General features: G+C 39.1%; 1 protein-coding gene across 1 annotated transcript; it reads right to left on the bottom strand.

The window, feature by feature from the left end:
* Nucleotides 1–2094: 2094 nt before the first annotated feature.
* Nucleotides 2095–13684, bottom strand: pomt2 (protein-O-mannosyltransferase 2). Its single transcript, XM_061743096.1, has 21 exons — nt 12974–13684; nt 12059–12143; nt 11867–11971; nt 11669–11777; nt 11194–11302; nt 10878–11037; nt 10685–10791; nt 10505–10587; nt 6576–6685; nt 6409–6475; nt 6142–6202; nt 5968–6046; nt 5708–5859; nt 5541–5632; nt 5236–5312; nt 5031–5102; nt 4876–4935; nt 4682–4787; nt 4433–4573; nt 3697–3808; nt 2095–2713 (listed from the first exon to the last, which is right to left on the bottom strand). The coding sequence occupies exons 1-21, from the start codon at nt 13273–13275 to the stop codon at nt 2608–2610; spliced, it is 2295 nt and encodes a 764-aa protein (XP_061599080.1). The 5' UTR covers nt 13276–13684; the 3' UTR covers nt 2095–2607.
* Nucleotides 13685–13768: the final 84 nt, after the last annotated feature.

Here is a 13768-nt window from a genome sequence, read left to right as displayed (position 1 = left end):
GAAAAATAATTACTCCAGTGAAGTATAGATAACCAAAATTTCTACGGTAACGTAGTAACGTAAGTAAGGTATTTGTACTTTGTTACTTGACACCTCTGAATATTATTACTTTCCATATTGTTTTCAATCCTTCAATCCAACATACTCGCAGTAAGATTTGCACTTTACCCTATTTCTTTTTTTTTTTTTTATATTTTTTTTATTGAGCATTGATAGCACAGCACACGGATACTGACACAAAAGGATCACAATGCTCATTTTTATATTTTAACACCACTGCCCTCCCATCCCCTGAACAGGTTGGACACCTAACCAACAGAATTGTAAAATTGAATGAAAAAAAAACAAAAACAAATAAAAAAACATAGATCAATAATGAATATAGCAAGTTAACATGCATATAAGCATATACTGTATACACACACATACAGGTGGCTGCTATGGGATATCTAAGTGGGCACAGTTCTAAGTTTACTGATATACAGTAACACCGGATCCCAGACAGAGAAAAGTTTTTCCTTGGACCCCCTGAGAGTATATTTGATCTTCTCCAACTGTATGAATTGCGTCAGATCACTAAACCATAGAGATACTTTGGGTGTTTTTTTTGACTTCCAGTGCAATAATATTATTCTTCTTGCAAGCAGCGTTGTAAATGCAATAATGTTTTTATAGATTTTCTTTAATGTTGTATATTTAATACCTGTGGTACCAAATATGGCCATAGCAGCATCGGGTTGAAGATCAATATTCAGTGCTTCTGATAAAGTTTTAAAGATGGTGGACCAATAATTTACCAGGGCAGGACACGACCAAAACATGTGCGTTAAATCAGCAGGAGTGTTTCGACACCTGTCACAACTCGCATCTGTGTTAGGATATATTTTAGCCAATCTTGCTTTGGAAAAATGCATGCGATGTAGTATCTTGAATCGTATTATGTTTAATTTGGCGCAGGAGGTGCTGTCATTTACTCTTAATAGAGCCTTTACCCTATTCCTAAACAAAAAAGTAATGTATATTAAGAATCAAAGTGTAATATTAAATATCAGGATAATTATTATTATTAAACTTTTATTTGCCCAGGCAAATATTAATATAACTTATGAGGGAAAGCACATGTTAGAGGCTTTGGAGATAAAGTCAGGGAGGCCAGACTGAGATGGTACAGACATGTCCAGAGGAGAGAGAGTGAATATATTGGTAGAAAGATGCTGAGTTTTGAACTGCCAGGTAGGAGGCCCAGAAGAGGCAAAGAGGAGGTTTATAGATGTAGTGAAAGAGGACATGGAGGTAGTTGGGGTAAGAGAAGAGGATGCAGAAGACATGCTCAGATGAAGGCAACTGATTCGCTGTGGCGACCCCTGAGGGGAAAAGCCGAAAGGAGAAGAAGATTTACCCAGGCAGCAATTTAAGAACAAATTCTTATTTGCAAATGCAGCCTGAACAAAGAGCATAAGCACTTTGAGGGGAGATGGAAAGGGGAGTGCCAGAAATAAAAAACATTATATAAAATGGCATAATAATACAATAAATATGTACAATAAATATAAATACAAAAATATTGAAAAACATTAAGACATTGGGATGTGGCAAGTCGGCCTGATCAACAGGTGCAAGAGTCAACTGTAATTTGTTGCAGATTTTGTTTGAAGACAGAGTGTGATATGAGGGCAGAAAGTTTGAGAGTGTTTTGTAGTGTGTTCCAGTCATTAGCTGCAGCAAACCGGAAGGCGCTGCGACCAAAGACTGTACAGGCTTTGGGGATGGAGAGTTTAATGAAATTATTGGAGCTCAGATTGAGCGCAGAGTTTGACAGGTGTAAAAGGGAGAGAGGTAGAGACGCCAAGTATGGTTTTGTTGTTGAAACTTGACTGAAACTTTTTCACTCAACTTATTTCACAATGGGTAATCATCTACTTGACATTAATATTTTGTAGGATAAAACACTTCAATGTATGTTTTTATCTAACTCTTGTACATTTTTTCTGCGTTTGTGATGCATCTTATGTAACAAATTCTCATGTTTACTTTGGATTGATTTTAGGAGCATAAAGAAGAAGTGAATACAAGAATATCACTATTTATTGTTGAAAATGAAATGTAAACAATGACAGTCAGTAGTAGTGGAGCTCAGCAGAAATAGCTGAATACAGTACCAAAATACTATAACCATGACAGGAATAAAAACAAATGCAACTGTATGAGTTGTTTTGAAACCAACAATAAAGAAAGAATACCATTTAAACTTCTCAGGATTTCTTTCAATACCTTTCAGGCACTTTTGCTGATTATGGATGGAAGTTACAGTATATCATCACTCAAGGCATCTCAGAGTTAATTTGAGTCTCTTTTCATAGACTTCACCACACTTTGTCTTTCACATTGTAGTAATTCAAGTCCGTCTTATCAAGCATCCTTTATTTTTGATGGTCTACAGAGCATTAAATGTTGTGACACAGATACTTGGACACGCAGAGTTTTAGTGAGTACCTTATCAAAATTATTCCTTTGTAATACCTTTGAAGTCCAAACTGCTTTGTGTCCATAATACTGGCAACCGTGGATGTACACCACAGGTTTTGTGTCATGTCCTTGCAGAGCTGACTAGAACTCCCACGACTCCATCCACTTCAGGCCAGCCATGGTGCTGCCCGGCTCGTGTGCTAGAGGACCCGTCATGCCATAGGATAGCGGATGAAACAGGTAGAAACTGCAATACAGACGGGATTACAAAGTGAAGGAATCATTATGTATTGATGTGATAAGAATCACATGAAGATGGTAGATTAGTTGATCATGGCTTAATTACGTCATGACACTGATGGCAATCATCTTATTACATCCCAAGAAAGCAATAATGACGAACAAAAGTCTTTGAAGTAATACTTTAATAATACTGCCTGCTTAGTCCAGATTCAACCACAAGTATATTTAATAAACCGAAGAAAAGAAGGAAGGACAATCACAAAATGTGGTAGACGTCACACTAGGGCTGGGCGATATATCAAGATTTTAATATACATCGATATATTTTCAAACGTGATATGGTACGAGACAATATCGTTTATATCGATTTAAAAAAAATAAAATGTTTTTATTTATTTATATATTTTTTTTTAATGATTTTGATATAGCTTATTTTGTGACAAATTGACTTGAATGTTTTATTTGAGATTTGCACAAATGTTTTGTTATTTGCACAACTGTCAACCTCAGTGGAAAAGTCTGCCTGTTACTGTCTACATTGTATTAATTGCACAGTGTATTTTAATTTAATTGTTATGCAGGAAAGGGATATTTGTTTTATTTTATTCAAGAAGCATTTTTATTCTATATATGCAGGCAGTTTATTTTTATTTCATTTGTTTTATACATTTTGATATTGTGCAGATCTCTGTTAATAAAGGTACCTGTGTGACATTTGGCGCGAGGCTTTGTATTAAAACTGACTGTTTTTTTAAGGGTTTGCCTCAGAAAAAATGAAGCTAACAGAGATGCTATGCTATAATGCTTTGGGGGAAACCCCAATTATGGCACAGAAAAAATATCAATATATATCGAGTATCGCCATTCAGCTAGAAAATATCGAGATATGACTTTTGGTCCATATCGCCCAGCCCTACGTCACACAGTATCAATATACAGTTTGTGACAGTGAACTTCCAACAAATTATAGCACAATACTGAGCTCACCTGTAAACAACACTGAATAGCAGTACCAGCCAGCCGCCTCTCCGCAACCAATCACACAATGGTGGATGGATCAGCAGGTCGGCACTTCGAAATAGGATGTCCAATGTAAGTCCTGCAGCACAAAAAGCACTTATCCCACCTTGGTCTCCAATGACTTTGCCAAATTCGTCATAGACAAAATCCAAAATATTACACAAGCAGTTGGTACATCACCAGCAGGTTCAGCATATGTACATTGTCTATCAAAAACTGGTTTAAACAGCATGACACAGTTTCAACCCATTAAGAGCAAAGACCTGGAGGATGTCTTACGTCAGCTGAACTCTTCCTGTTTAAACATCCTGCCAACATGTTTTTTTCAAAAAGGTCTCAAAGATTTTGGAGTCAGACCTGTTACTGATCATGAACTTGTCTTTGAAGTCAGGTGTGTTTCTAGAGCCACTAGACTAACCTGCCACTGATCTGAATAGAGGGTTTTCATTTGCCAATAAAAAACAAAACAAAACAGAACTTCATATAAATAGTAACACTACCTAATCACACAGTTTTTCATCATAATCTACAGTGAAAGACACAAAAAATCTTTACTTTATGCAAAATGGACAAGTTTATGGAAAAAAAATACCAATTTAAAAGAAATTTTCTTCGGGTGTCTTCATCTGCACACTCCAATAACACATTGCAAACAACCTGCTTTTTAATTCAAAAATAAGCAGAACCTGGTGGGACGTGGTACCTGTTAGCATGCTGCTGAAGAGCATTGCTGGGAAGTAGTGGTGGTAGTAAAGGACACGGCCCATGGTAAAGAAGGGGACGTAGTGAAGCAGCCAGCCGAGGAGCAGCAGTCCTCCTCCTCTCATGAGCACATATGAATGCTCTGAAACCCAGAATGGATTTATTTGTTGCTTTATATCATCCTTTCATCTCTGCTGTCATCATGAGTCTCAAGTTAGAATCCACCAGTCAATAATAATAATAATAATACCTCTTCTTTTGTGGCCCAGGGAGAAACCTCTTTGAATGGCTATTGCTGCCGCTGCAGCCATGATGAGATACAACCCTAAACTGGCCAGATTTATCCACCAGACCACCTGAAGAAGAGGATTTAGTTGAGAGTTCATGTGTGTCGATCAGACTAAAAATGACAACAAGACCGTGAAGCGAGTCGAACAGACTTACAGGGTTCCCCAGCAGGTAGACGCGATATTCTGACTCATTAACTCCTGAAAATCTCAGTCCCTTCACCAAAAAACAATTGTAATTAGAGTTAATAGTAGTTATGAACTCAAACTGAATTAATAAAGAAGAAAAGAACTGCAGCTCGGCTTACATACCTGGTAGTTGATGGGCCAGTGCCAAGGCTTGGAGTTCATTTCATTGTCTTTAGGTTTCAAGCCACTATTACCCTAAAGAAAAAAAGGGAACATTTATAAAAAAATAAAAATAAATAAATAAATAAAAAAAAAATCACATTTATTATTATTATTATTATTATTGAACATTCTTTTTTGGCTGATACATTATTTTAATATTACCTACCCTTATCATAACTATGTGGGACTCCAGCAAGATTTCCAGGAAGCTGGGCTTTAACACAGACAGACTAATGTTGGGTACTGCAAGAAGACATAAAAATCATATCGTAGGATTTTCAGAAGTGTCTGGCATAAAAAAAAACAAATCAAACAAAAAATATATTCATACATACATACACACATACACACATACACACATACACACATACACACATACACACATACACACACACACACACACACACACACACACACACACACACACAGAAAAACAACAACATAAGAATGTATGCAAGATACTTTTCGTACATTTGGGATTGATATGATCCTCGATGTTCCACTGAGAACTTGGAGTGTCTTTCAGGTAGGGGCTGCAGGTCACCTCCACCTGCTCCCAGCCCCTGAACAAAAACAAAACCTGAAGTGTCCATAGATGGATAAGGAAGTGAAATCAGAGATGAGAAGACTTGGTTTACCACTTTGGGAGAGTCTTTCCAGAGGAAAAAAGCATGCAGCCGGTAGCTGTGTGCAGAAAGCGAACTTTGCTCCGCAGCACTTTCACCAGGTCACCCTTCTGGCCTCCACACACCTCCACCCGCCACAGGTCATTAGCGTCTCCTGTCCCATTCTGTGAACAGACCAAATGTGTAAAATTTCAGACACAAAAACAACCGGGCAGCAAAAATCTAATAATGCACAACAAGATCATGAGCTGCTTAGCCGTAGGTCCACTCACAGTTCCATAGCCTGTAACCTGGAAGTGTTTCTTTGTCAGAGGAGCTTCATGGAGGTGACTGTGCAGGTTACGAGTTGTTCTGAAAGAGCCAAAAAAACCCAGTTACACTTATTGAAAACATTTACAAAACTTGGAGAGAACCGTCAATCGACAATGTGGATGCGTGATACTTGCTCTTTGTGCTCCAATCGAATGACGTCCCCATGACGAACCAGATCAGGGCTCCCAGATTGAGCTCATTAAAGATAAATAATAGAGACAGACATTAAAAGGGACTGTCTGAAGACATAGCCACTCCACTTGGTTCAACACTTGGATTTTGTGCCACAAAAAAAAACAACTAAACTAGTTCTCAAGGTAAAGAAGACTTCAGCTCAGTCCAGAGAGGAGATTACGCTGGGAAAGGAGTGCTGGCAACTCTAAAAGTCAATCTTTTCTTACCATCATTATCATTTTGTCTGTGAACCAGCCACAGGTTGTTATAGTCCTTGTGCAGATAGGCTGTCACCTGTTCAGCACAAACAAAAGCAAAAAACAAAAAAGGCCGTTCAGACTGATATGCATCACAGATATTGGTCAGTGTTTCAAAGTTTTCTGTGCGGACGAACCTGCTGCTGCCGTGCTCCAACTGCTTCTGGGTACAAGTGCCAGTGAGAGTGCAAATAACCTCCAGCGATGCGGAGGTTTTTCACTGTAACCGTGGAGCCATATGCCAGGTCTGCAACAGAAAAGCAGAAGATCAAGAGGACTGCTTTATTAAAGGAGCATGAGGCTCCTTTTAAGAAATGAGACTCTCTAGCGCCACCCTTCACCACGACGGCCGTCGGGGGTACTGCAGCCAACAGCGAAGCCGGCACGGGAGAACGGGGAGAACGTGCATGACGTCCCATCCGCAGGACAGCGCGGGAAATTCGGGCCCAGAATTGCAGCACATATTGCAGCACACACTGTTCAAGGCAACGGACAGATACACTAGAGCCGTGATTCCCAACCCCCGGTCCCCGGACCGGTACCGGTCCGTAGAGCCGTTACTACCGGGCCGTGGAATGGCTTGTGTTCCGATCATAATTAGGGCTGCAACGATTCGTCGACGTTGTCGACAAAAAAGCGATAATCAAAATTGTCACCAGACGTTTTTTTTCCCAATGGAGTGAGGCATCTCACTTCACTTCACCTCATACAATCTCTGCCCAGAGCCGCGCTGCAGGACGTCTCAGCGGAGCCTTTTTTTTTTTCTTTTGCGCCCTCCCAGCGCAGCTGCGGGTAACAAAACTTCAAATGTTCGGGAGCATTTTAGCCTGGATACGGCGAATAAAAGAACACTTGCAAGTAGGGTTGCCACCCGTACCGTAAAATACGGAATTGTCCTTTATTTGAGAAGAAAATGTTGCGATTTGTCTCGTATTTTCATTAACGCCCCATACACACGTCTGTCACACACACACATCAACACTAAATTGATCAATAATAACACAAATAAAACACAGGAAACATTAAGGCCAGCAAAATCTTTGTGGCGGACCTGCTGCGTCTGTGCCCAGATCTTTCTATGTGCCAGACAGCGCTGCGGGGAGGAATCGGGCTTCACTTCCAGGTAGGGGTTGGGAATTGGAATTAAAAGTTCCGTATTGAACCAATACGGACATATATTATGCCAGGCCCGGTTCTACGAGGGTGCATAAGCAAGCATTGCACCCTCAGTTTGTGTTTGCGTGCTCAGTTGAAAAGACGAAAAGAAAAAGAAAAGAAAAAATCGTGCGACGCGCACTGTACGTTCAGGTCTCCGCGTATCCTACCCCGTAAACTCTGCGTCGGTGCAACGCGGAACCATAAATCAGCCAGCGTCCGTCACTCATCTCCGTGCAGCAGTTACCTGCAGCAGCAAGACGCTGCTCTGATTATGGCTCACAGTTTATGAAAGCCCCAAATAAAAAAATAATTAGAGAATATTTTATGAAATCAATAAACAATTCCATCATCAAAATTATAACATAGGTTCAAAATATCATGCTTTGCATGTAATAAGACTAGGTAATATATTAGTTTCACCTTTTAAGTTGAATTATTGAAATAAATTTAACTTTTACACCAAATTCTAGTTGAATTATTGAAATAGATTAACTTTTACACCATATTCTAGTTGAATTATTGAAATAAGTTAACTTTTACACCATATTCTAGTTGAATTATTGAAATAAGTTAACTTTTACACCATATTCTAGTTGAATTATTGAAATAAGTTAACTTTTACACCATATTCTTCACCTGAAGCATTTTTTTGTCATATAATTTCCTCCAAAACTTGTATAAATCGAAATGTGTTTCTTTGAGTGGCAGCCCTGTCATGGCTTGGCGGACAATAAGTTCTGGTACCCGACTGGACTGAACAGCGCCATGCACAGGTGCTGTATGCAGGTTAGGTTCAGTCAGCTGCAGAGATGAGCGGACCTCAGCAAACCTCCATGAGCCGTTTCTTTACTGGTTGTTCGAGTAAAAGAAATGGTGATGAACAAGTGGAAAATCCTACCAAAAAGAAAAGCAAAAGCTTTAATCGCAAGTACGACATTATGTATATAAAATATGGATTTGTTGCAATTGGCGATTTGGAGGCGCCAAACCCACTATGTATTTTATGTGGAGAAACGCTCGCCAACGAAGCAATGAAGCCATCCAAGCTTCAAAGACACTTAAATACAAAACATCCTTCTCTCAAAGACAAACCAGTGGATTTTTTCGAAAGGAAAAAACGTGAGTTAGATTTGCAGAAGCAAGTTTTAAAGGCCACAACATCAGCTAACGTCGCTGCAACGAGGGCTTCATATCTCGTTGCTCACCGGATTGCAAAAGCTAAAAAGCCCTTTACAATTGGAGAGGAGCTAATACTGCCCGCTGCAAAAGACATCTGCCTCGAACTTTTGGGGGAAAAAGCAGCTGGCAAAGTGTCGCAGCGGTCTGGCAATTGAAATAGGCTGTTATTTTCGTAAAATGAGTCGCCACCTGTTGGTGGATAAATATATGCACCTGAAACCATTGTAAAGTTAGTAAAACAATGATAGCCTGCATTTTAAAATGCATAGTTTTTTTCTAAAATGTTTATTAAAATTTACATAAATTGTCAACCGGTCCCTGAGCTTTTTGTTTATACTTCTGCTGGTCCTCGGCACAAAAAAGGTTGGGAACCCCTGCACTAGAGGGCTCATTCTTTTTGGTTTGGAACGCTTCATCTGACATTATTACTAGAAAACTTAAAACGTATACGAATTTCTTTTCATAAATCCTGCCTCAATCCTGCCTCATGCTCCTTTAAGAAAAGTACATCTAAAAATTTTGAAATTCAGTTTAAAGTAAATCAACTATGAACCAACACACCTGCAACATATGTAACTGATCTTAGAAAAGATTTACAAGTAATCATGATTTGGTACAAAATAAATATCAAAAATCCTGGGAGGAAGAACAGGCAGAAGTTCTCCGGTTTGTTAAAAACGCCATAAATGTTGAAAAAGAATGTTCTCCAAAGGAAACACTTCCAGTGTGAATTAAACAGTTTAAATAATCAGGAGGAATTTCAGTGCATACAGGACACAGGCCTAAACTGGACTTGTTCCTGATCCTGCAGACGGGCCTGCATCAAGAACCGTCGTTCATCAGACATGTCATTACGACATGCAGCTCAATTAACATTTGCACCTTAAAACTTAATTGTGCAAAGCATTTTAACGTTAATGTCTCTGGATTTGGATGCATCTAGGACGGGCCATCACACAGTGGACGTGTGTGTTGTGATCATGGCCTCTGTGCGTTCTGCTCCAAAGATGAACGTGATCATCCAGTATCAGTAGCGAGTCCAAACGCCAGGCTCTGATTTGTGGGGTTGAATCTGTGTCTTTGGAAAAGGTAATTTACACTTATACAATGGCAGCTTTAATGCACACAAAGACACTGAGCGTTTACATTTTTCACTTAAAATAAACCATTTGTTTCAAAAGTCCTTCATACTTTTTTTTTTTTTATAAACAAAAAAATAAAAAACCCGAGCTTACATAAAACACAAAAGCATGAGAGAGTGTTGGGGTACTGGACTGTTTTCTTTTTAAAGTGTAAGTCGCATTGGATAAAAGCGTCTGCTAAATGACAGTAGAAGTAAAGTCCTGAGCTGTCCCTAATAGAGGGTGTTTGGAGAACTTTAAAGACAAAGGAGATAAAAGAGACAACCGTGTACCGTTGTACACCTTAAGATGCTTTTGTAGTCAAAATCACACAAAATAACTCTGGAAGGATTCGTCACTTGTTTTGAAATGTTTCATAGACCTAAAGAGAAGAAATTAATAGACTGACAGGTGAAATGAAGCTGAGCCAAGCTTTGAAATATGTTGAGTTCACAATATCTACAATTAAATAAAAATGAAACTAAATGCGAGAACCACTTTTTATTTTTCTTCCCATACCATCCAAACCTTTTCTGAATTGAGGATGTACAATGTCAGGAAACATTCGTGCCGATCTGAATTAATATAATGTTATTGAATTGACTCACACTCGGGCATGGATGCATTGTGCAAGTTGTTCCCGATTAGACGGGACTGGAAGGCAGAACTGAAGAAACCATCACCTGGTCCACTAGAACAGAAAAAAAACGAAACAACAACAATAACAAAAAAATGCCTACTCAGACAGGATCATACAAGTATGAACCTTCTTCAACAATCAAACTCACCTTTTGTTCAACACAACAAAGTGGAGTGCAAACATTGTAACATAGAGGAAGAGTGGGAGCAGGATGAGTCCAACAACCCGAGCCAGGAAATGCTTTGCAATATTCATCTGAAACCAGAGGAAATGGAAGGCTGTTAAATCTCCAGCCTAATTAATAAACACTAACATCACAATCAAAACATGCTGCCGCTTACCAGTGAGAGAGTCAGGTCTCCCAAAAGATCCCAGAGATCAAGGATTGTGTTCAGTCCCACCAGAAGGATAACAAAGAGACCCACAAACTTCACCCCAAGAGCCCCAGCAAGATTTACACCACACAGTACCAGCCATAGCCACCAGGGGGCAGTGAAAGGCCTGAAGAAAACAAAAACATTGCATTTTACTGTTTTGATCAAGATACCTCTTACAATTACCACTAATAAATAAATCAGCTAGTAGTTTGGAGTAAAAAGCCCACATAATAAAACAATCACAAAAGGAGCATAGCAAAGATTTTAGTGATCTTCTCACCTGCAACTTTGCTGGTTGAACTTGACCATACTCAGCACTGCTGCCATGATGAAGAACATTAGTATGGGGTCTAACAGGATGTACTGGGAGATGGTGATGCAACCTGTGTCTGTCCGGAAGATGATGTTAAAAAAAGAAAAGAAAAAGACTATTTTTATCATATTAAAATTAATATTTGCAACCTCTTAAGTTCAACACTAACCAAAACTCACAGCTGCTTCTACATGAGAGAAACCTGAAGACTAAAAACTCTACTTTCATTCTCATTTTGTACATTTTCAGAACACAGTTATTGCTTGTTGACAAGGGATAATAACATTGTTAATACAGAATGAAGCTATGCAATTAAGGCATTTATAAGTTACAAGGACTTTTTGTAAATATCGTTTCCATTTGTTTGATTTTTGTGAAAAAAAACCCTGAAAAATAAAGTATGTACTGTGGTATTGAATGTGTTTTGAGTTGAATTACTAACCAAATATGAGAAGAGTGGCTGTGATGAGAGCAGCGGTGTAGGACCGAGACAGTTCCAGCACTATGAGGTAGGCAAAGACTGGGAGGAAGGATCCCAGGATGGCACAAAACTGCAGAAAACAGGACAAAAACAGCAGCAGCTTGATGGATCTTGTCACTTAAAGCTGTAACATAGTGCAAGTTGCATGAAGGAGCGTACCCCTCTCATCCCCCAGTAGATGTGGTGTTCATATTTGTCTCCTGGCTTTATAAAGGGAAAGGTGCCATCGTATCCGGTCATATAACCGGCGAGGCCGATCAGCATCTGCAACACAGTGACCAAAACAGCAAATTAGAGAGGTCAGCATGAAGACTCTCGGGTCAGCATAAAAGCCAGACACAGCCAGGTCACCTTTCCAAGAGGCGGATGGACATCGAAAAAGAAGGTTCTGTTGATGTAGTAGCTCCCCATCTTTCCGAAGTGAGTTTCATCCCAACTGAAAAAAAAACAAAACACAAAAACATTCAGGAGAGATCTTCTGGGAATGAATGGACACACTGATATGATCAGTACTCGAGTTGTAAAAAAAAATCAGGGGGGGATGGTGGATTTTATCATATGGGGACAGATCATTTGTGCTGATTACAAATAATATAATATATTACAAATAATAGCACTGACCAAAACACCTGCAGAAATACTGCAGGAATGACAGCAGTTAAATGCAGCCTTCTGTAAGCTTTAAATATCCACTGGGCTTACATCAAATACATCAAAACACAAAAATAAAAAACAGTTTTCTGAACTTATCAATATGTCCTTCACAGGATAAGTAAAATGATTCACTGCAAAAACTCAAAATCTTAACAAGAATATTTGTCTTATTTCTAGTTAAAATGTCTTATTTTAGTAAAAAAAAATCTCATTACACTTAAAACAAGACTCATTACTGGAAAAAACAATTTTCACCTGTTTCAAGTAGATTTTCACTTAAAATAAGAAGATAAATCTGCCAGTGGAACAAGATATTTTTGCTTGTAATGAGAAGATAAATCTTGTCCCACTGGCAGATTTTCCTACTTATTTCAAGTGAAAATTGACTTGAAACAGGTGAAAATTGTCAAATAAGTTATTTTTCTGGTGATGACTCTAAATGTTGAAACAGCAGTAAAACCACATTCATTGATGAAATGACATAAGGGATGGAAAGACATGGCAGCTTTACAGGGGGGATGATTTTGACCGTTTTTATTTCAGGGGGGATGCCATCTCCCCTCATCCACCCTCAACTCCAGTACTGGATATGATGCATAAACTGCGACTCACCAAACATGAGGAGGTTCTGTTATCTTGTAAAGGCGTGTGGAGAAAGACAACCCCATCACTAGAATAAGAAGCACTTTAATCTGTGACGCATGACTTTTGCAGTGCAAAAACGGAGCATAAGAGCCATTTGAAGACTGTCCGTCCTCGTCCGACGACCTGTCAGCTTTACTGTCCTTTTCTTTTGACGCTCTGCTGATTTGGTTTTGCAGACTTTCTCCTGATGAGGGACATGTTTTCCTATGTCGTAGTGATGATGGGTCCCTTGTTCTGCTCCATTTGGAAATGTCTTCTTCTTTCGCCATTTGTGAATTTGATTTATATCAAGGAGACCAGACCACTTGCAAAGCCAGGTAAATCAAATAGTTTGGTGAGGCGGTTTAAAGGAATATAAAAGGACAGTTAATGGTTTATAAAACATATACAGTGTTGTTGTGGCAGAAGCCCATATACACTAACCGATATATTAAATAATGTTAACGCTGGTGCGGCAGGTATTAATACTAAGTGCCAAATACAGGCAATGAATACAATATAACATTACCAGACATGATATAAGTTGCACTGCCGTGGAGCTTTTCACAACTTTTCAGCAACACCACTCGTATCCAGTTGTGTGCTTTCCCCGTTTTCCAATGACAGGGTGAAAAACAATCATATTTAACGCTAATTTTCTCTCTTGGCTCTAATTTAGCTGTTTTCTACCTCACGGATTTTTTTGCTCAAGCCAACGAAACATAAACACACGTGGCTTTCTGGGGGATGTATTCTTGGAGATGGCTGGGTTAGCGCCATTAG

The sequence above is a fragment of the Cololabis saira genome, chromosome 16 (assembly GCF_033807715.1).
Source record: "Cololabis saira isolate AMF1-May2022 chromosome 16, fColSai1.1, whole genome shotgun sequence".
In the NCBI taxonomy this organism is placed as follows: Eukaryota; Metazoa; Chordata; class Actinopteri; order Beloniformes; family Belonidae; genus Cololabis; species Cololabis saira.
The sequence above is the reverse complement of the archived record's forward strand: the minus strand, read 5'-3'. Positions and strand labels throughout refer to the sequence as shown.